General features: G+C 42.6%; 1 protein-coding gene across 1 annotated transcript in view; it reads left to right on the forward strand.

The window, feature by feature from the left end:
• Positions 1–22330, forward strand: part of fbxl16 (F-box and leucine-rich repeat protein 16) — a 45698-nt gene extending 23368 nt beyond the window's left edge. The window contains exons 5-7 of the mRNA XM_069149877.1: positions 1226–1310; positions 11210–11273; positions 16978–22330. Coding sequence (XP_069005978.1) covers positions 1226–1310; positions 11210–11273; positions 16978–17126 — 298 coding nt within the window. The 3' untranslated portion in view covers positions 17127–22330. The remainder of the gene's footprint in view (positions 1–1225; positions 1311–11209; positions 11274–16977) is intronic.
• Positions 22331–23105: the final 775 nt, after the last annotated feature.

Here is a 23105-nt window from a genome sequence, read left to right on the forward strand (position 1 = left end):
GGAATGTGACCAGTCATGACCAAGACAACTAATCATTAAAGTGTGGCCGGTGACAGGTAGCCCTGTAACAATGAAAATACATTTTATTGTACCATAAATTGCCATTGTTAGTGAAATTATCATGACATATGCACAAAATATTTGTCAGCAACACAGACAGGATGTTTGGGTTTATTACTGTTTTTTATTTGGAATATTGTGTTGTAAAACTTAATACTTCATGGAGGGGTATTTGTATTGCCCTTAAATACAGCATCTCCCTCCCGGGCTATTTAACCCCCACTTTGAATTTCACTTCATCTGGCAGTTGAAAGTTGGCAACCCTGCTATCTTACCTGCCTATGAAGTTACCTCTCATGCTAGCCTCAATGAGGGTTTCAGCCCACCGATCAACAGTATCTCTCTGTTGTCTCGCATCCTGTGGCGTCACCTGCCATTGCCTCCTACTAGCCCTGCTGGGATGTTCCTGCCACTATACAGTTAGCCTTGCCAGGCACATGCTACCACAATGTTTACCTTTACAAGGCTGGCAGGCTGGTAGACCCTCCAGGTCACCTCCTCTCTTCTTCACCAGACTTTTGGTGTCCTGCTATATAATGCTATCGAATATCCAGTAGATTCTTCTGTGGTGCAGCACTTCTTTTTCAAACCCAAGTGCCATCGCCACAGTTTGGATCATTTTAATGCAACATTTTTCATAAGACGACTCAGAACATCACAGCAGATCTCCATGGTTTCACTACAACCCTCCTGGGATGATTTCACTGCACACAGCCCCGCAAATTTCAAACTTACCTGATGCGCTTTTTTCAGTTTTGGACAGTGACGTTCTGTCCCTCGGAAACGTGAATGTCACTAAGAACACTTCTGCAGGCTCATTCCTTCATTGTCGCAGCCCTCCTGAAGCACTGTTTGCCAATTTCCAGAGTTAGATACAAAATCTGACCTGTGCCCTCTGGTCATGTCCACAGAAAAATCACAGACGCATCCAGTCCACTGCCCATAAAAACACGTGTAACTGAGGAACTGATGATGATCAAGCAACGAAATTTGTAGCAATTATTGATTATGGTTATATCTTTCTCCTGCCCGTCATGGTGCTGTGCTCTGTGCACACGCACGAGCAGTAGTCCCGGAAAGTAGTGATTTACCCTCATATGTTTAGGGAAAGGAAAAAGTCATGGATTACTTCTTGTGTAATGTTGTGTACTGTGCTTACTTTTAGGTGTGTGCGGATCACAGACACTGGTTTGGGCTACTTGTCCACCATGTCCTCATTAAGAAGCCTCTATCTGCGCTGGTGCTGTCAGGTAAGAAAACACAAAATAAAAGAGGTTTTTGAGAGTTTACAATTTGTAAAACATCACACACTTGATTTTCTTGATAAATGAGCAAATACCATTATCAGCAGATAATGGTATTTGCTCATTTATCAATTATTAAGTGATACTTAAGATTTGTCCAAAGCAATTTGGAATTTCTGTTGCTGCTGTAAAAAAAATGTTTTGTCATATTCAAAATAAATATATTCTAAGAAAAACTAATGAGAATACTGACAAAGGACCAGGCTAATAAGAGTATGATTTTTAATCATAAATCCCTACAGTTGTCTGCTGAAGTCCAAATTTCTGTGAAAATACTTGGCAGCTGCAGTTCGTCAGAGCATCGTAGCGGACGTGGTCAGGCATATTTCATCTACTTCTGCAGCGAGCTGTTCTAAAGAAAACTAAAATGATAACTAGTCTGCAGTTATAAAGCTTTTTACCACCTTAGTTGTCTGAAAGGGCTTCATAGTTTTGTGTCCCATTCACCCATTCACATGCACTGGACTGGCCAGACAGGCGGGGCCTTTCTGGAGGATGGCCTTGACGCAGGACAAAGGGCCGTCAGCAAAAGCAAAGACCCACAAGGAGATCGGCAGGAGTCTGGTGGCAAAGAAGAGAGACAGGCTTTAGCTGGTGGTGAAGACTCAGGAAAATAGGCTGAAGACTCAGGAAAATAGGCTGAAGACTCAGGGAGACAGGGTGGAGGCTGGCGACAGAGGCGGAACCCCTCTGCATGCTAAGTTGGAAGCCAGGGGCGTCAGTGGAACCCTTTTGGCCGTTTAGCTGGAGACCAGCGACAGAAGCGGAACCCAATGGATGCTGAGCTGGGGATCGGCAGCACAGGCAGAACCCCTATGGGCGCTGACCTGGTGGCCAGCGGTGGAGGCAGAACCCCACCGAGCGCTGAACCACCCCCTTTGTCATAGAGTAGACAGCAAAGTGGATGCCAACAGCCAAGAACATGGAGCTGACCATGGAACAGGAACTGGAGTGGCAGCTGCATACCGTGGTGTGGATAAGGGACAAGCTAAGCAGTAGCCTGGCGTGGCACGGAAACAAAACGCCCGCTGGAGCATGCTGAGTGGCGTCCCACAGCAGAGCCTGGCCAGGAACAGGAAATGGGGCAACTGTTTAAACGGAACAAGCTCATTGGCTTTGCGCAGAACTAACTGTGGAACAGGATCAGGCTGGACACCGGCGCAGCATGGAGCAGATGTTGGCAAGAACGACAACCCAGCTGAACAGGAAAGGGAGAGGCAAAGGCATCAAACCCAGCCGGAGGCAGATGGCCAGGTGAAAAGTTCAGAAAGCTGGAGCTGGATGAGCGGTGGTGTCGACTCAGTTGGAGGCTGGTGGCATGGCTCCAATGGTCTACCCAGAGACAGGGACTGGAGAGATGGTCGCTCTGAACCAGCCGGAGACAAGTCGTGTGACGCCGATGGCCACCCAGAGACTGGAATAGAGGAGGCCGCTGTGTTGACCCAACTGAAGAGGTGGCTTTAACCTTGGACACTGAAGATGAAGACTTGGGACTAGGAGCAGAATACTCTCGACCAGGAGCAGAAGACTCAGGAACAGGAGTGGTGCCAGCTGGGGCACCAGCAGTGGCACTTTCATGGATCTGGACAACTGAGGAGCCAGAACTGGCAAGGGGCAAGCATGCTGGTGGCTTGTAAGCTCAGAGGCTGGTTTGGTCCAGGAAGGCCAACAGGTCTAAAACTAACTAGCTCAGAAACATGGGCCAAACTTGAGGGCTACTGGGACAATTTTGGAAAGCCTGCAAGCATCTCCTGACTTTTGCTATAATGTTTTACAGTCCTTGCCATCATGGGATGTTCTATAAGCCAAGACTTACTGTAGATGTCACTATCCTTTCCTCTAGGGTAAATACGGTTAACTTGCGGTCCAAATCTTCCTTCTTCACAATCAAGTGCAATCTGTCGGTAATCTCACCTCCTGAATCCCTGGGGCCTTGTGTGTCTGCTGTATCCATTTTGCAGTTATTTATATACCCCCACCGCCCGACTTAGGCCAGGGAGCCATCCGGCCCAATCCACTCCCCCTTTCCCCCCTGAGAGCGGGAGAGGAAGTCGACCACAGTCATCTGCACCCCCGGCCTATGGACCACCTTGACCACCTTGACCACCTTGAAGTTAAAAGGCTGTAACGCCAGATACCACCGAGTGATCCAGGCGTTGGTATCCTTCATGCGGTGGAGCCACTGGAGCGGAGCGTGGTCCAAACAGAGGGTGAATGAGCGTCCCAGCAGTTAGTACCGCAGGGAGTCGACCACCCCACCGGATGGCCAGGCACTCCTTCTCCACCGTGCTGTACCTGGCCTCCCTCTTCGATAACTTCCGGCTGATGTACACAACAGGGCGGTCAACCCCTCGCACCTGCTGGGACAAAACAGCCCCCAGCCCTCTGTTTGACGCATCAGTCTGCAGAGTAAAGAGGAGAGAGAAGTTAGGGGTGTGGAGAAGTGGTTCCCCACAAAGAGCCTGTTTTACCTTCTCAACCGCCTGCTGGCACTGCTCCATCCACTGGACCGGATCTGAGGCACCTTTCCGGGTCAGGTCGGTCAAGGGACTGGTCAGCTCCGCGAAGCCCGGGATAAACCGTCTGTAATACCCCGCCAGCCCAAAAAACTGCCTCACCTCTTTTTGTCTTGGGCCGGACAGGCCGCGATAGCCGCCATCTTGTCCACCTGAGGGCGCATCTGCCTGCCGCCCAAGTGGTACCCCAGATACCGTACCTCCCTCTGTCCAACTGCACACTTCCCTGGATTGGCGGTGAGCCCGGCCTGCCTCAGGGACTCCAGCACCGTGCCCACCCGCTGCACATGCTCCGCCCAGGTGGTGCTGTGGATGATTACATCATCCAGGTAGGCGGCAGCATATGCAGTGTACGGACGCAGCACCCGATCCATGAGGCGTTGGAAAGTGGCAGGGGCACCGAACAACCCAAAGGGAAGTGTGGTAAATTGGTATAATCCAAACAGAGTGGAGAAGGCCGTTTTTTCCTTGGACTCTGGCGAGAGAGGAATCTGCCAGTAGCCCTTGGTTAAATCCAGTGTCATGAAGAAACGCGAAGTGCCCAGCCAGTCCAGGAGTTCGTCGACCCGGGGCATTGGGTATGCATCAAATCGTGACGCATCATTCACCCTGCGATAGTCCACACAGAACCGAATAGATCCATCCTTCTTGACAACAAGAACAATGGGGCTACACCTGGCACTGTTGGACTCTTCTATTACTCCCATCTCCAGCATAGCCGCCAATTCTCTCTGAACAATTTTTCTCTTGTGTTCAGGTAACCTGTAAGGTCGCGACCGCACCGCCACGCCTGGAGACGTCTCAATGTTGTGCACTATGAGGTCCGTGCGTCCTGGCAGGAGGGAGAACACATCAGCAAACTGCTTCTGCAACTGGGATATGTCTGTTCTCTGGGTCCCGGAGAGATGGGCGTCATAAGGGAGCAAGGCAGGATTGGTGGACTTTAGAACCTCTGGCCCCAGCTCCTCTCTCTCAGATACCGCGGACACCAGAGAAACAGACTCCGCCTCTCTCCATGCGTTTAAGAGGTTGAGGTGGTAGAGCTGTGTAGCTCCGCCCCTGTCAGACCGCACCACCTCATAGTCAACGTCTCCTACTCGACGTGTGACCACAAAGGGCCCTTGCCACTTGGCAAGGAGTTTCGAGCTGGAAGAAGGAAGCAATACAAGTACCTTTTCTCCTGGTGTGAATTGCCTCAGCTTTGCCCCTCTGTTGTACAGCCATTGTTGATGCTCCTGGGCCTGGAGCAAATTCTCACGTGACATCTGACCCAGTGTGTGGAGTTTTGCTCGCAGGTCCAGGACGTACTGAATTTCCCTTTTGCCGGGGCTCGGACCCTCCTCCCAATTTTCCTTTAGCAGGTCGAGCACCCCTCATGGTTTCCTGCCAAACAGCAGTTCAAAGGGAGAAAATCCCGTAGAGGCCTAGGGGATCTCCTATACTGCAAACAACAGAGGATCAATCCATTTATCCCAATTACGTTCATCGTCGTGTATAAATTTACAAATCATGGACTTTAAAGTCTTATTCAGACGCTCCACAAGACCATCAGTCTGTGGGTGATAAACACTGATCCGAATAGACTTAATGCCCAGTATTCCATAAAGTTCTCTGTGTTTGTGACATGAACTGGGTGCCTTGGTCAGTCAGAATCTCTTTCGGGATTCTGACTCAGGAGATGACCTGAAACAGAGCCTGCGCAACACTCTTTGCCGAAATGCTGCGCAACGGCACTCCCTCGGGATATTGTGTTACATAATCCACCAGGACTAACACAAAGTGATATCCGCGTGCGCGCTGGTGAAATGGCCCGATGAGGTTCATGCCAATACGTTCAAATGAGACCTCCATCAAGGGTAGAGGATGTAAAGGCACCCGTGGAATGGCCAGCTGGTTTACCAGCTGACACTCCGGGCAAGATGCACACCAACGGCACACATCCCCCCGGATGCCCAGCCAGTAAAATCGGGCCGTTATCCGGTCCAGAGTTTTATCATATCCCATGTGGCCAGCCATCAGGTTATAGTGAGCCGCCTGGAAAATCATTTCCCGACAGCTTTTTGGCCACATTAATTTATGAAACCCGGGCCAATCTGTCCCCAAGATTAGGGGGTGTGTAAGGCAGGAGCTAACCGCAACCTTCACTCTATGTTTTTTTCCCCCCATATCTAATTTCTACAGCCACCACCGGATAATCGTGAACATCCCCATGCACACACTTAATTGTCACCCACGATGCCTCCACCAATGCCCCGGGCTGAACCAGGCTCTGGTGGATCAGAGACTGCATACAGCCCGAATCCACCATCGCCTGATGTGTATCCCCCTGGATCCTTACCAGAACGTGATACGTTGCTCCTGGACCAGGGGAGGGTGTTGGAGGGCCGGCAACTCGAATCGTCTGTCTCCATTAACGGACATTCCCTCCGGTAGTGTCCAGGCTGCCCACACCTCCAACACTCCTGTCCTGGCGGTTGAGGACCCCCTGCAGGTTGGGAAGGGTGCCGGGGCCGGCCGGACCCGTGGGATCGGTGAACCTGGGGGTTGTTAGTGCCCACGGAGCTGGCAGGGCCCGAGCCACCCCCAGTTGCTGGATCCTCCCCGCTGCCCGCTGGGATGAACCGTGAGGCGGTCCTCGGCAAGGGTGATGGCGGCCTCTAGCATCGCCGGACGGTGGCAGCGGACCCATGCCGCTGTCCTGGCTGGCAGTCCCTCTGTGAACTGCTCCACCACAATCTTGTCCACCATCGCCGGCGTGCCTCCTGCACTCTCCGGCTGCAGCCATCTGGTCGCCAAGTCCCTCAGTCGCTGAGCGAAGGCGAATGGCCGGTCCCCGGGCCCCAGCCTAGCCTCCCGGAAGTTCCTCCTGTGGTCCTCCAGGGACAGGCCCAGCCAGGTCCATAATGACCCTTTTCACATCCGCGTACCGTCGTCTGGCCCCGGGAGGCAGCCCCAGAGCCGCTGTCTGCGCCTCCCCTGTCAGGAGAGGCAGGAGTCGCACCGCCCACTCCGCCGCCGGCCAGGCACACGTCTCTGCCAACATGTCCATAAAGGACTGGACTTCATCCGCCGGCGTCATCTTGTGCATGGCCACCCCCGGTGAAGGACGACGGTCCTGGCGCTGGCCGGCCTGCGAGCTGTTCCCAGGCGCTGGTCTGTCGCTCGGCTTGGGCCTGCAATGCGCCCAGGAGCCGGCGGTTTGCCTCCGCCTAGTCGCGCGCTGCATCGCCGCGATCCCGCCCAGCATCTTCCCTAACGCGACGATCAGCTGTGTCGGCATTCCGCTCTGCTGTTCACCTGTGTCCATGCCCCACATTGGGCACCACTGTAGCAAGGTTTGTGCTACCGGGGTTTCTCCTGGACACAGATGACTCGCTCAGTCACACGTTCGGGTATAAATGCTTTTATTCGCCCTGCCCACACACCAATGCCAACGCTTTCCTCCCAGCCTCCTTCTCCCTGCTCACTTTATAGGGGAGCGCTCATCAGTCCACATTCGGCTCAGCTGTGCTCATTACACCTTCCTGGCACTGTTCCCTGAACCACTCCTCCCACTCTCTACCCCCTGCAGCTGAGCTAACCACACCCTGCCACCACAATAACTAAGAGAGATAGACGGACTGATCAGCTCAAAAAACTGCTCTAAAATGGCTTATGAACTATGCAAGTATAATGAAGGGACTGTATGTCCGATGTTTAGTTTAAAATATTCAAAACATTTACTTGAAATTATCCATAGAATGTAAAGAAGTATCAGTGCTGACATCATGTCAAAGACATGTATGTACTGTGTAACCGAGACTTCTACTGAGGATAGCATGCTAACTAGATAGCCCTGCCCTGTCTGGTCTCGTAACACCATTTTGCCCCACAAGTTGGGATAGTTGGTCATTTGAGAGTCCAGTCTCCCCTCAGTCTATCATGGGAAGAAGGAACAGCATATTCTAACCTTTTGGTATGAAGAATGGAAAAGCAAGCACAATGGTGGGTGAAAATCTTGATAAAATATACCAAAAAGAGTTATTAACATCAGTGTTGCCTTCCAATCACGATTGGAGAGGAAGCAATGAAGTTTGATGCTGAACTCGCTATCTCTATTCTAGTCTGGTAAGTAATTAGCAGTTAATGCTATGGGTGATTGAGGTTGTAAGGGCAGCTAGCTGTATAACATCAGAGATGTACTGGCCATCCAGACAAAACCTGGTGGGCCTTTGCATTTGTGGGCTGGAGGGCCGTCAAAAAATCGATACAGTTTTTACTGATACTGTCTGTCTCTTTGTCAGTCCTCTTCTGTGTGCCTGTCATTCAGGGTACACATGAGAGTGTGGTGTGGGTGGCCCAGTCCCAGCTTATGAGTGCAGGGCAGAATTTATTTCCTTGTTCACCTCTGTATAACTTTATTGACAGTGTGAATATAGATAGATAGATAGTTACTTTCTTAATCCCACAAGGGGAAATCTTTTTATATATGTGTTTAGTTTGGTGTTTGTTGCTATGCAGCTCAGACCTGTTAAAATATCTTTATATGACATGGTCAATTAGCTTATTTAGTCATCTACTAAACTTAACCAATTTTTCTGTAGCGCTCAAACCGGGCACACTGACCATGTTTGGACACTTTAAAATTGATATTTAGTGGAGCCAATGACAACAAAAGCTGTGCCAAAAACATCACTGCTTTTATATGGTATATGGTGCTGTGGCTCCTCAAAGCCTTCCCTGTGACTGTAATCTCCCTCAGGAGCCTTGCAGTGGAACTGGTTTACAAAGCCCCAGCAGCTCACCTCAGTCAGATGCACTTATGTCAGAGCCTCGCTCCTCTGCCTCAGCTGCCAAATTGGTGTATGGCAGCCTTGCTCGTTCCTAGCTCTATCCTTACTCTTGCCTCGTCCACTGCATTTCCCAGGGGACTGTCAGCTTGATGATAAAATCACACAGGCAGAAGTTGGACCTTAGGATCAGGTCCGGTTGCAGATTGGTTGTTGCAATTTCAGATTGGAAGGTGAGTCTGTGGCCGAAGTCCAACTGCACTTCACAGTCCCTTACTGCTTTGATTGGGCACCACTTGTTTTTCTCCTTCCTGGATGATGGAAGGGAGTTGTGGGAGTGTTGTCTGAGCAGTGAGAGGCATGGTGTTTATCTTTACTCTGTTGCTTTCTAGCTCAGGTTCCAAACATCTGAGCACTTGATTGTGTTGCCAGAACTGCACACAGGGGACAGGGTGGATTATCTGGATTACAGTTTGTGGGAGAGGGCAGGAAATTATTACTGTTGACAAAAATCTGCCTATTTGACTTCATAGCTCCCTCCATGTGATTTTCCAACTCTTTGTGCCATTGCATCTCATGCACCAGCCTTGCCTGGCTTACGATATGGTTTTGGCACACCTGGCTTCTTCTTCTTGATGGCTCACCTCCTCCACTACCAGGTGCCAGCATTCAGCTGGACTAGCTTTTTTGCCAGGTAGGTTTTTCTGCCTGCCCTGCATTGTTATACATGGCTCACTATGTCTTGGTGTTGGAGGGCGGATTTTGTATCCAGTAATGCTCTGACTTGGGTCCATTTCTTCCCTTTTGCTATGGTTGGAAGGACGCTTCATACAATTAAAACCCGGGATTATGTTTGTCATGTACTCCTGCACTAGAGACTGGGAGAGAGAGTTCTCAGTTCCCAAAACCCTATGCTGCTGAGGCATCTCGGTAGCCCAAGTCGCATCCTCACTTGTAAGTTCACCAGTCTCTCCAGCCGATTGGTATGAGATAGTGACTTTGCAGATAGTAATTGGCCAAATCAGGCGGGTCAGGAGTCCAAACTGAAAGCATCAAAGCTTCACCTTTCCTGGGAGTGCAGTGGTATTGATTTGTTTGAGGCTGCTAATTGTATACTGCCTAAATGTTTCACCTGCTTGTTGTCTTCCAGATCTGCATTGGACCATCATCCATAGCTTTTGACAGTTGGCGCCTGCTCGTTGTTAATGCAGAACCTTTTGTTAATGAGCCAGCCCATGACAATATCTGGGTTTGATCTCCATTCCTGCCCAGCTGATGTTGCTTTAGAGTTTATCCAGTATGTGTTTGGTGCAAGCCTTTGTGGTTGATACTGGGGGAAGGTGCAACCCTTTCAACATTATGCTTGAATGATGAGTGCCTGCTATTATGCCTTTCTAGAGGTGCTGCCAGGTGGTGATGTAGTTGTTTGTTGTTACACACAAGTGGAGATCCTGGAAGTAAGCTTTGATCAGCTTAGTAATGCCCTCTGGACCTGGAAGAAACTGAAAGCTGTCCATAACTTCTCGTGAAGCACTGACTAAAAGGCGTTGCAAATATCTGGAAGAGGGGTACCAAACTTTTTTGCTCTTAGAGCTACTTTGACAAAATGAAAGTGTCCGAGAGCTACTCATGTTTAGTCGGATTTGTTCACATAGCTGAGCTCCAACCAAAACAGCTGAATAAGCTTATTTTATGTGAACAATAACAAATTGCTACTCAACACACATGTTGTATCACAATAGCTAAAATTTAACAGGATGTGTTTGCTTTTTTCTGTATGCTTTTAATTTGAAAAGTCAGGGCATTTAGCTGACCAGCGGTGTAACTTTGATCTCTCACTTACTCAGTGTCAGACACTCACTTTATAGCTCTAACCCCACTGCTGCGGTCCAGCCGCCAGGAGAGCGCATTCTCACAGGACTCGGCACTTACAGCTCAGACCTGTTGCTAAAACAACAATTTCAGATTTCACAGAAATTTTATATTCAAAGTTATCTCTGCTTAACATGATTATTGCACGGAATTTTTCAGCTAAATAGTGCAAACAACTTTTCTGATTTCATAATAAAACCCTTTTTTTTTTTTTACAAAACATAGAGTAGTAAATCACTCATAAGTTTAATTTAAAACTAAATCCAGGTCTACAGTGTAATTGGGTGGCACCAATAAACCTTGGCGGCGCACCAACGTGGGAAACAGTGCATATTGTTCGAGCCTTCAGTCAGCCACTCAGAAATGGGCAAAGAGCTACTCGTCGCTCGCGAGCGACGGATTTGGGCCCACTGATTTCGAAAAATCACATGGAAGTCTCTCTTTTCCTCCTTGGCAGTTTGTATCTGGTGCCAGATGTCACTTGCATTTTCCAGACATCCTAAGAAACTATGAATCCCTGCTTTTTCACAAGTAGAAGAGCTGGATCCTTACAGTACCTTTTAGTGATTCATTTATGTAAATGTGATACAGACAAGGTTATTTTACATGTCAACGAGACAGTCTCAGTGACTATGCCTTCTGATACAGTGGTCTTTAAGTGTGTGTATGTGTGTCTGTGTGTTTGCAGGTGCAAGATTTTGGACTGCAGCATCTGTTTGGAATGAGAAGTCTTCGTCTACTGTCTCTTGCAGGTATAATTACTTGCTTAATCATCTCAAAGAAAGTCCACAAAACGAACAAAATGCAATTATTGCAAGTTTTAATTATATCATTAATCCTAAAATAAATGTGGCAGCATACACCCTTATGTAAAAACTAAATAACTTACATTAGTATGTGATCATTATATACAAATGTCAATCTTTACAATTTTTTTATTCATTTGAATTTTGTAACATTATGGCTGGTCGACCTACTTTAATTTAACCAGCTGAACTTTGTCACACTGTACCTATGTAACTCACTTACCTAGAGAGTTGAAATTTAGGTTATGTTATAGAAAGAGGTTACAGAATACTAGTTACCCTGTTACTGATATTACATAATATATTAAAGTAATATTTATTTTTGACATTTTTACATTCCTTTATACATTACATCCTCTGACTTCTTCATATCATCTCCACAATACCTAAAAGCTTTTTTTTACCAAAAATATTCAGATAAAACCCCTTTGTAATCGCCATTAGTTCAGTAACAAATTCAAATACATATTTTTTTCTCTGTAACGATTTACTTCCTAACACTGCTCATGTATTTTTTTCTGTTATGGAGCCCAAATGTTACAGTAACAACCGAAGAAAGGACTCAAACGCATGACAGACACAAGGATTAGGGAAAGAAAATAACTTTACTTCCTAACTGAAAATTCCATACAAAACACTTGTGAGGCAACAAAACAAAAGGAACAAAAATCCAAAAAGAAGGCAAAGTCCAACACAAGAAATAAGCAGGAAAATAGTGAATCTCTGGGAGTGAAAACGACACCGTATAAATATGAAAATAATTTGAAACTGTCAAAAATAATTGGCCTCCAGCATTGTTTAAAAACATCAGACATTAAACAGAATATTTAAAATAATAAAACCAATAAAAATGGCAACGGAAAAATAGATTGGACAATTAATCTATATTTTGTTAGACAACCCTCAGAGGCAGTCACTTCAAACAAATGATTTCTGTAGCACTCAAGTGCAGATTGCTACAGAACTACCTGTAGGTAGTTTGGCCCACTAGTCTCAAGAAAACTGCTCCAGCAGTCTCTGTTAATGGTGCCTTCTCCAAATTGCATGTTTAAACTCTTTCCATAGATATTTGATGGAATTTAGATCAGGACTCCTAGAAAACCACTTCAGAACTTTGCAACATTTGGTTCTCCATTGGTTCTATCCATTCTGGGATGAATAGGTATCATTCTGTGGACTATGAACATGCACACAAAGAGCAGTGACCACTTAGAGTGAAATATCACTACAACCCAATTTTTTTCTGTGGGTGCGATTAGTATTCTTTGCAGTATTACATCAAACATTACAAATACTGTTCATACTGTGTAAATTTGTTATTACTACATGATTTCAATTCAATTCAATTCAACTTTATTTCTATAGCGCCAAATCACAACATAGGTTATTTCATGGCACTTAACACATTAACGTCCTTACAGCAAGACGTTACAATATTATACAGAGAAACCCAACAATTCAACAATTCCCACATAAGCTAGGAGGGGGAAAAAAAACTCCTCTTTAAGGGAGAAAAATCTCCAACAGAGGGAAGGAAAAACTCCCTCTAAACAGGAAGAAACCTCCGACAGAACCAGGCTCAGAGGTGGCCATCTGCCTCGACCGGTTGGGGTGAGAGGAGAGCAGAGAGAGAAAAGGACAGCATAGAGATAGAAGATAATAACTGTTGGTGGAGACATGCAGCTCCATGACGGGACATCTGCAAAAGAAAGAAGAGAAACTACGCGAGTGAGGGAACTGAATGGAGACAACAGACAATAAGCAAAAACTATGGGAGAGAAAAAGATGGTGAGGTATGAGTCAGTTAAAGAGTAGGAGGAAAGAAAAGAAGCTCAGCGTGTAACGAGTTCCCCCAGCAGCGTTGGCCTATAACAGCATAACGAAGGGTTGGTTCAGGTCTACCCGAGCCAGCCCTAACTATAGACTTTATCAAAAAGGAACGTTTTGAGTCTAATCTTAAAGCTAGAGAGGGTTTCTGCCCCTCGAACACAAACTGGGAGCTGGTTCCACAGGAGAGGAGCCTGAAAACTGAAGGCTCTGCCTCCCATTCTACTTCTGGAAACTCTGGGAACCACAAGTAGACCAGCGTACTGAAAGCGAAGTACTCTGCTAGGATTATATGGTTCTCTAAGATATGATGGAGCCTGGTCATGTAGGGCTTTGTAAGTCATCAAGAGAATTTTAAATTCTATTCTTGATTTAACAGGAAGCCAGTGAAGAGAAGCTAAAACTGGAGAAATATGATCTCTCTTGCTAAATCCCATCAGTACTCTTGCTGCAGCATTTTGGATCAGCTGCAAGGTTTTTAATGAGTAATTTGGACATCCTAACAACAAGGAATTACAATAATCTAGCCTAGAAGTAACAAACGCATGAATGAGTTTTTCTGCATCACGCTGAGGAAGGATTTTCCTGATTTTATTAATATTACGAAGATGAAAGAAGGCAGTTCTCGAGATTTGCTTTATATGGTGTCTAAAGGACAAATCCTCATCAAAGATGACTCCAAGGTTCCTCACAGTTTTGCTGGAGGCCAAGACAACATCATCTAGAGTAACTAAGTGATTACAGAAAGAGTTTCTGAGGTGTTTAGGACCAAGTACAATAACTTCCGTTTTGTCTGAATTTAGAAGCAGGAAGTTTTTGGTCATCCAGGCCTTTATGTCTTTTAGACAGGCTTCAAGTTTTACTAACTGATTAATTTCATCTGGTTTTATAGAAAGATATAGCTGAGTGTCATCTGCATAACAATGGAAGTTTATGCAGTGCTTCCTGATGACATCTCCTAATGGAAGCATGTACAAAGTAAAAAGTATCGGGCCTAACACTGAGCCTTGTGGAACTCCATAACTAACTCTTGTTTGTCTGGAAGACTCATTGTTGACATGGACAAACTGGAATCTATCTGATAAGTAGGATTTGAACCAATCTAATGCAGTTCCTTTAATCCTCGTAACATCTTCTAATCTCTGTAATAAGATTGTATGATCAATCGTATCAAAAGCAGCACTGAGGTCCAGAAGAACAAGTACAGAGACGAATCCATTATCTAAGGCTAATAAAAGGTCATTAGTACCGTATTTTTCGGACTATAAGGCACACCGGATTATAAGGCGCACTGGATTATAAGGCGCACTGTGAATTAACGTGTCTATATTCACACATAAACCGCACCGGATTATAAGGCGCATTAAGCAAAACAACATAGTCCAGTAAATCAAACTTTATTCAACTCAGTTGTAACAACAAATACCGGTACAGAAAAATACACTCACTTAGCGTAGCTAATTGCTTGGAGTTTGAAACCCGCTTCGTAAGCATGCCTCTTAACAGGTGCCATTTTTGGAGTCCTTTTACGTACACACAAATGTACTGTAATATAATGTTGAAGCACAGTAAGTATTACGTATAAAAAGTGGAGGGGGTAAGCGTACTAAATACTGTTCTCTGATTGGTTTATTGTAGCTAACGCATCCTCCGGGCGCAGGCTGCCTTACATGAATGCACTTTTAGTTTAGACATTACATTCCTGTTACGGGGCCGATCAGGTAGTGACACAGCGTACTGTAATGCTCCGAATATCCATTGAGCGGAGCGGCTTCGTTGCTTACCAAAGTCGTACTTACACATTTCGACAGATTTTTGAGCGCATTGTACCACATAAAATTGATCAATAAGCACAAGTAACCATACATAAGGTGCACTGGATTATAAGGCGCACTGTCAATTTTTGAGAAAATTTAAGGATTTTAAGTGCGCCTTATAGTCTGAAAAATACGCTAACTTTCACCAGAGCTTATTCCGTGCTGTGATGAACTCTAAAACCTGACTGAAAATCTTCCAACAGATCATTCCTTTGTAAATAATCACAAAGTTGATTTGCAACAACTTTTTCAAGGATTTTAGAAATAAACGTCAGGTTGGAAATTGGTCTGTAGTTTCCTAAAACAGCTGGATCTAAAGTCTGCTTTTTAAGTAAAGGTTTAATTACAGCCACTTTAAAAGCCTGCGGTACATAGCCGGTTACAATAGATAGGTTGATCTGATCTAATATGGAAGTATTAATTAAAGGGAAGACTTCCTTAAAAAGTTTAGTTGGGATGGGATCTAACAGACAGCTAGAGGATCCAAATGAAGAAATAATTCTAGTTAACTCAGAGAGCTCAACAGGAGAGAAATTTTCCAAGTATACATCTGGTCTTACAGTTGCTTCCAGGGCTGCTGTGCTTAACATCACATCAGTGACAGTGGCAGGAAGGGTCTGCCCGATTCTCTCCCTAATAGTAAGAATTTTATTCGTAACGAAGTTGATGAAGTCATTACTGCTGAGAGCTGAAGGAATAGAGGGCTCAACAGAACTGTGACTCTTTGTCAGCCTGGCTACAGTGCTGAAAAGAAACCTGGGGTTGTTCTTGTTTTCCTCTATTAATGATGAATAATATAAGGTTCTGGCCTTACAAAGAGCTTTCTTATATAATATTAGACTATCTTTCCAGGCCAGGTGAAATTCTTCTAAATTAGTGGAACGCCATTTCCTTTCCAGCTTTCGAGTGGCCTGCCTAGCACCTTATCATGAAATTTCATTCACATACCACTTGTCTTTTGTGTTAGTTGTCATTTTTTGTGTAACGCACCACCACATCAAGACAAACTCCTTGCGTGTGAAAACTTACTTGGCAATAAATTTGATTCTGAATAATACACCCAAGCAAAACAATTTCATATAATGTAATTATTCTCTTATTTAAAAGTGGCCTAATGATGGAGCAGTGATATGAGAAGCCTTTTAATGTACCCAATTATACAGTCAGTTTTTTGCCAGCTTTAATTCCTGCATATGGTAGCTGCAGCTGTTCTGCTTTTACCTGCATTATGTGTTTAACTTTTTAAAATATTTTTTAATATTAGTTTGCTCTCCCTTTCTAAAACATGCCAATCTGCTGTCAGCACACTTATTGAGTTTAATACTACCTTAATGGGTATCATTTCATGAGTATGTTAAACCTGCTTCATAGCACAGAGACCTCAGGACCTTGACAGTGGTTATGCCATATATTGCCTATTCCACTAACGGAAGCCATGGCTAACATTTATGTAAATTTTGCACAGAAAAAATTCAGAAATATTGGTGTAATATTAAGAAACCCATTTGATGTTAATGAACATGGTTTTCCTCTCCTACAATATTTGAGAAAGTATCATTTTTAGCAGATAACTCATATGATCATTGAGGTTACATGATGTTTTGGTTGCAAGAATATAATCTGCTTGCATTTGCATACAGGAAATCATTTTAAAATCAATTCATTCCAATTAAGTGCCACACCTTTCCTAATTCCAGCTCCTAAATTGTAAAGATTTCCTACTTATGTTTATCTGTTGTAGTATGTATTAATAGATGAATATATTTAGGTTTTTACTGTTCGTGTCACAAAAAAAGAACCAGAACCAAAGAAAAATCAGTTGATAAATAATTAATAGGTAGATAGAAATGCAATAAGGATTGACAATTACAACAACAACAAAAAATAATAAAAAAAAAAAAAATATTGCAGCAGATATACTAGAGATATGTCTTTGTAACCTTTTTATGATATACTTCTTTACCCAGTCCATAGCTGAATATTGTTCTTCTGGTATCTTTCCCCAGGATGCCCCCTACTGACCACCACCGGTTTGTCAGGCCTCATCCAGCTGCATGAGCTGGAGGAGCTGGAGCTGACCAACTGCCCAGGAGCCACTGCTGAGCTCTTCAAATACTACTCCCAGCATCTGCCCCATTGCATGGTCATCGAATAAGACCACTGACCCAGTCCACCACCTACAGACCACCATACTTCAACCTTTCTTCTCTTTAACCTTCTGCACTCTTCTCTTAAATGTTACCCAGGATACTGAACTGCTCCTACTGTAACACAATCTATCTCATTATTTAACCCTCTACCCTGCCCGTCTTCCTCCACACCCATTGAGTAGACAGACCAACAGGCGGAAAGAGATGCAGGAAAGCAGATACTGGTACATTCCAGACCCAGGTGATAATGGTATGTTGATCGAGCTTCATGTAAGAAGATGCTGGAGTGAAGAGTTTGGTGAGACGTCTTGTCTGACAGCAAGTTTATTTTCACAATCAACAAAAGACTTTGATGATTTTTTTTTTTTTTACGGAATAGATACTGAGGGAGTGAGCTGCAGATCCAGATGCAGCATAGAGAAAATAGAATAAATGGAGATAAACAGTTGTACTTTAGCAGTTGGAAACTCACACATGCACTCATACACTGTAAACATATTCTTAAACATACTGTATATGGTAATTGAAGCAAATGTGAGTCCTCAAGACATACTGATTGACTTCCAGCACTCTGTATAGTATAACTGTTTCATTCTTTTATCAAAAAGTATCAATGGTTCAGTTTTCTTTTGTTTAGAGACATACACCAGCTGGAGAAACAGTAATCATCCAGAGCTAAAGGTGCAGTTCAGGAAGTGGATGACATGAATGGAATATTTCTCTCTACCTTTTCCTCCCTTCTTTAGTGTGTGAAGTGTGCCATGGATTCGCAGCTTCCCATCTTTTTGGGATACCACCACCATTCCCCATTCTGTGTCTTATCAGAAGAAAAAAAAAGAGGACAACAAAGAAGAAAATTTGAAAAAAAACCCAACTGTTTACAAATTGGCTTTTAATTTGGGAGTTGCACGCTCAATTGACTTGATTGAATATTGTTTAATTTGTTTGTGGTGTCTTCAGTTTTTGTACACATAGTATTTAATTTACAGATATCTACAGAACAAACTGTTGTAAATGGTGATTGTTGTGGGGAAAAATGTTGTTGAGACAGTGCAATATGATCAAGCAGTCAATCAAATGGAAAGCATTTGCACAAAGTGTGCAGAAAGAATCTGACTGAAGAGCTGGAGAGCGCCTGCTAAGGTAAAAAAAAAAACCTGTCAAATGAATACAACAAAATCATGAATTACTAACGTATCTACTGTGGGGCTTTGACAGATGGTGATGACTTAGCAAAGGGATTTTGCAAGTGATGTCTTTGTTGGTAAGGACATTTTGTCCAAACTTTTCTTTTCTGCTTATGATAGAAACACATTGGAATTTGAATTGTGGCTAAGAAGCTGCTAATACATTGTGTGATGCAATTTTCTAAAGCCAGGTTATTTCAAAGGTTAAAATTAAGGCTAAGTGATTTTAGCATATAATATGAGCAACTTTTACAGTGTCCACTACAAGAAAGGGTTAGAAATGAGCAGGTGTTCAGGGCTCTTCTATAATGGCAGTTTTTTGAAGATGATTTAGTTTTTGGGAAGTTTACAAATTTTCTGACGAGTCAGAGAAACGTATGGTTATGTTTGAAATCATGTTTAAAAAAGATTTCAGTCTATTGCAGCTCAACCAATTGAAGTCAATAGCATTACATAATATATTTTAGTTGTGATTTACAGGATGATTTTCCTAATATCAATGCAAACTGTGGATGAGTTTGTGTGATACCTAAATCAACAAATTGCCTTCTCTTTTGCACCTCTGTCTATTGGTTCTTTACATCATAATACCACTGCAACCATGAAGTTAATTGCAGAGATCTGGGAAAGCTGCAATGTCCCCACAACAAAATTTAAACATAACAAAAAGATTTTTAAAAAATAAAAAATTGGATTAAAATGCCTTTCTATTGCTAAACTAATACAAGCATGTCAAAGTGTCTTGACTGTAAGAAGGAAAAATAGTGAAGTGTCCCATAAACCAAAGAACTTTCAAGCCAGTAGTTGTGTTTTTTTCTCACTATCGTAACATTACAAGAAAATGGATGAGCGAAATGGTGTGCCACTGTCCAGCATTTTGCCTTGTGTGTCCTTAGATGTGCTGACTGCCAACAGAGGGGACGTATTAGGCGGTGCCAAATACATCTGCAGCAGCACATAAAATGTGGCTGTTTGCCTCACTGACTGCAATGAAATGGACTAAATAGGCTACTGTATGGACAGGGCAGGCTAAGCATGTTTTTAGTTGGTCTGTGTTTTTGTTTCAGTAGGACTCATTTTAGATGTTGTTCAGCATCTCTTTAGTGTACATAAGTATATTTATTTATTAATATATTTATTTATTTAAACTGATATGTCTTATTTACAGAATTTATTTATTGAAGAGAAATTCTTCAACCAATTTTGTTTTGGACCTTCCTTAAAACTTGGGCTTAAATAAGCATATTGATTGATTGCTATTATTGTTGTTATTATTATTATTATTATTATTATTATTATTATTATTATTATTATTATTATTATTATTATGTTATTGTTGTTGTGACATTTCAGGCCCCTGAGTAAAATATTCTGGTTAGTAAACACTTAACATACACTCTTAGAAGCCAGTGACCATAAACATCATTAACAGTGACTTAAAGTTTTTAAATCCTCATAATTAATGGAAGTCTATTTTCCTCTGTGCCAGCCTGTATCAACTTTTGTATTGCTGTTTGGTCCCTTCTGCAATAATGAGGGGACAAACAGTGGTGACATTATATCTACTGTTATTGTTTTGAATGTGGCAGAAAAATACAGAATATGATATACATAAAAGTATCTGAAGTCTGAGATCAAGCTCTGTCATGGCTAAACAATGACTGTCTAATAGTATTATGAGGGCAAGGTTTCTGAGGATTGATGATTCTATTGAAGCTTATTACTTACAAAACTTTTGAACCTAAACAAATATAAAATGGCTACAAGCGCCAATTTATAGGTTCAAACCCTTTTGCACTCAACAGAAGGAAGCAGCTCATTTTGCTAAAAATAAAGCCGTAAGTAGCAAAGAGTTGGTTGAACAATAAATATCTACCAAGTTTTTTGTTTTTTTTACTTTTAAATGCTAATTGTAGCATCACTATCTAGCCAGTTATAATTATATTACTTGCACATCAAAATTGAGCAAAGGCATAAAATGGAATATGACGATGAATAGGCCACGCCCTCATGCACCAATCAATTGTTTCCTTCAACTTAAAATGCTTACAACAGTGAAAATGTTGGTGATAAAATTCTGAAAAAAAAATCATACATCGTTTTGATGATGTCGGGTGTATCGTCCAATATTTTGGTGAAATTTGATGAAACATTTGGCAAAGTAAAAAATCTTGTGCATACAGAAGAAATCACAGCAATATATTGAATATTGCTGCGGATTCACCGTTTGACTAACTGAACCCCATTAAAAACATGTGATATCTAGTATCCAAATGCCTGTGTTGATTTTGGTAGCATTTGAATGAAGACTGGAGATAAAGATGTGATTTGATTTTGTGTATTTTAAAAAAATATATTGTGATCGACTTCTTAATTGACCATAATTTGCAGTGAGGCACAGTTTTATCACAATTTAGTGGATGTGCTGAAATTATTTCAGCTGTGTAGGATGTACAGGGGATTTCTTTCTACTTTCTGAAGTTTGGAATGTGAAATGTAAATTTCTTGTGATAGGCCACACCCACGTTCATCCATAATTACCAAATGTTATGCATCAACTAGCTACTGACCTTAGATTGAACAGCCCCAATTTTGCGAGAATCCGTGCTGCCAAATACAAGATGTAAACTTTTTACAGTTGTGGCTCCCCCCTAGTTGTCAAAATTGTTTGTGTCACAAAATTCAAAATGGCCGAAAATCCATCATGGTGGTCCACAAGACTTTTTTGTAGAGCACATTAAGCTGAACCTGTGTGTCAAGTTTCATGTCAATCTGACTTACGCTGTGAGGGGCGTGGCCTTTCAAAAATGGAAGTTTTGGGCCTTGATTATAGCACCAACATATGGCCGATTTGGGTCATCTTGGTTAAGAAGGTAATCACATCATCTAGTTATTTTTTCTGTTAAGTTTCCAAAGCAAAAACAAGAGGGTTCTGTCTCTATGGGACTTGAACCCTAATAAGATAATCATGATTCAGCAAGCTGGCTTAGCACCAGCTGTTTGTGCACTTCCATTGGTGGCATGATGCATTCGAGAAAACATGAGGATAGCAAGGGTCCTGCTGATTGACTATCTACTCAAGTGGAAGTTAATTTTTATGGCACACATTACTAATCAATTAAGGGCAAAACCTAGAAGTGACATGTATAGATGTTCACTACTGTGCCCTTTGCAGCTTCTTGTAGATCAATAGTGCCAGCTATGTCAAGCTTGTGGAATAACTATTACTTGGTTGTGACTGATAACATGATGATTCAAGTTTTGGTTTGGGAGAACTAAAAACAAAATTTGAGAAAAAAAAATAAAGATTACAATAGTTTATTCAATTCAATACAATTCAATCTTATTTATATAGCGTCAAATCACAAAACAGGTTATTTCATGGCACTTAACACATTAAAGTCCTTTACAACAGAACATTATACAGAGAAACCCAACAATTCAACAATTCCCACTTAAGGTAGTAAAGGAAAAACTCCAAGCTTTATGTAGTTGTTAATAACTGCATGAACTTTTCATTTAACAAATTTGACAGTTGTTTATTTTATCTTCTGTGTAGTTTACAGTGACTTTAGGATGCAAAAGAAATCATTTGCTTAATATCAATTTATGTTAACTGTATTACAGAGTTTTTAGCAATGTTAAAGTTTGTATTGCCCTAAAAAGATACATTTCAAATAGTGTTTTGCACCAGCAGCTTTGGTCCTGCATTCTCAAACCCTTTTAATGCTCATCAATACAAATTTGTTTTTTGCTCTTTCAGTATTTTTGTTTTTGATGAGCTTCCAAAGGATTTAGATGTAAGTTGACATATCATGAACTCTGACATTCACATTCTTTTTTTTATGCTACAATCAACTGACAAAAGACCTTTGTAGGGTACATCATCTAAGGTCATTTTCTAAGATGAATAATTTATATTCCTGTCTATAGTCTTTGGTCTACATCTGTCATCAGTTTGTTACAACCCTTGTACGCACAACTTTAAAGCAGTAAAATAAATACTGACAGTTTACTGATAATGTTGAAATTGCCAGATTTTGTTCTCTTTCAGTTTCATTGTGTTTATCCCATCGATGCCTGAAATGACCTTATTTACTTTATTTATTTATTTTATTATTTATTTATTTACTTGAAGATCACCTTCGCACTAATGGCCACTGGCTTTTGAATGTCATACATATCCTGCTGCTTCTTAACCATTTGAAAACATTTTTGATTGTTAACAACAAGAACCAGAGCCAGCTTTTATCAGTATTGGTGTGAATTTTCAGTAGCAACATGTAATGTTACTTTGAAGGATTTATGCATTAATTTATGTATAATTAGTTTATGTGCGGCTCTCTAGCGAATACAAAAATATTGTTTCCAAGTGCAGGGTGAACTAAATAACAACCACATTACTTACACATCTATTAACAATTTGTAGCATTTGAAAAAATATTTGTAAATCAAGGTCCACTTCTGCGCAAGCTTTTTCTGGGGCTCTCAACCAGCTTGCTCAGTTGTCATCACGATTTAGGGATGGATTTATACTGAGGTTCACAGTGAACAGGAAGAGAATTGTTGGATTGGCTCTAAGACGCCTGAGTTCATGTGAACACTGACAGGTGCATGAAGACCTCTTAGTAGAAAACTAACTCACACATACAAATATCTATCCACTTAAGACATACACATCACAGCTGTGAACCCTCCAACACAGAGCACAGCATTTGGTTAGAGATTAGGAGGACAAAGAGGTGCAATAAATCTGAGGGGTATTCTAGACTAAGATACAATGAGTGATTGCTGCCA

This window comes from Embiotoca jacksoni, unplaced genomic scaffold, assembly GCF_022577435.1.
Source record: "Embiotoca jacksoni isolate LCO1_2020_lvr unplaced genomic scaffold, fEmbJac1.0.p SCAF_15, whole genome shotgun sequence".
In the NCBI taxonomy this organism is placed as follows: domain Eukaryota; kingdom Metazoa; phylum Chordata; class Actinopteri; family Embiotocidae; genus Embiotoca; species Embiotoca jacksoni.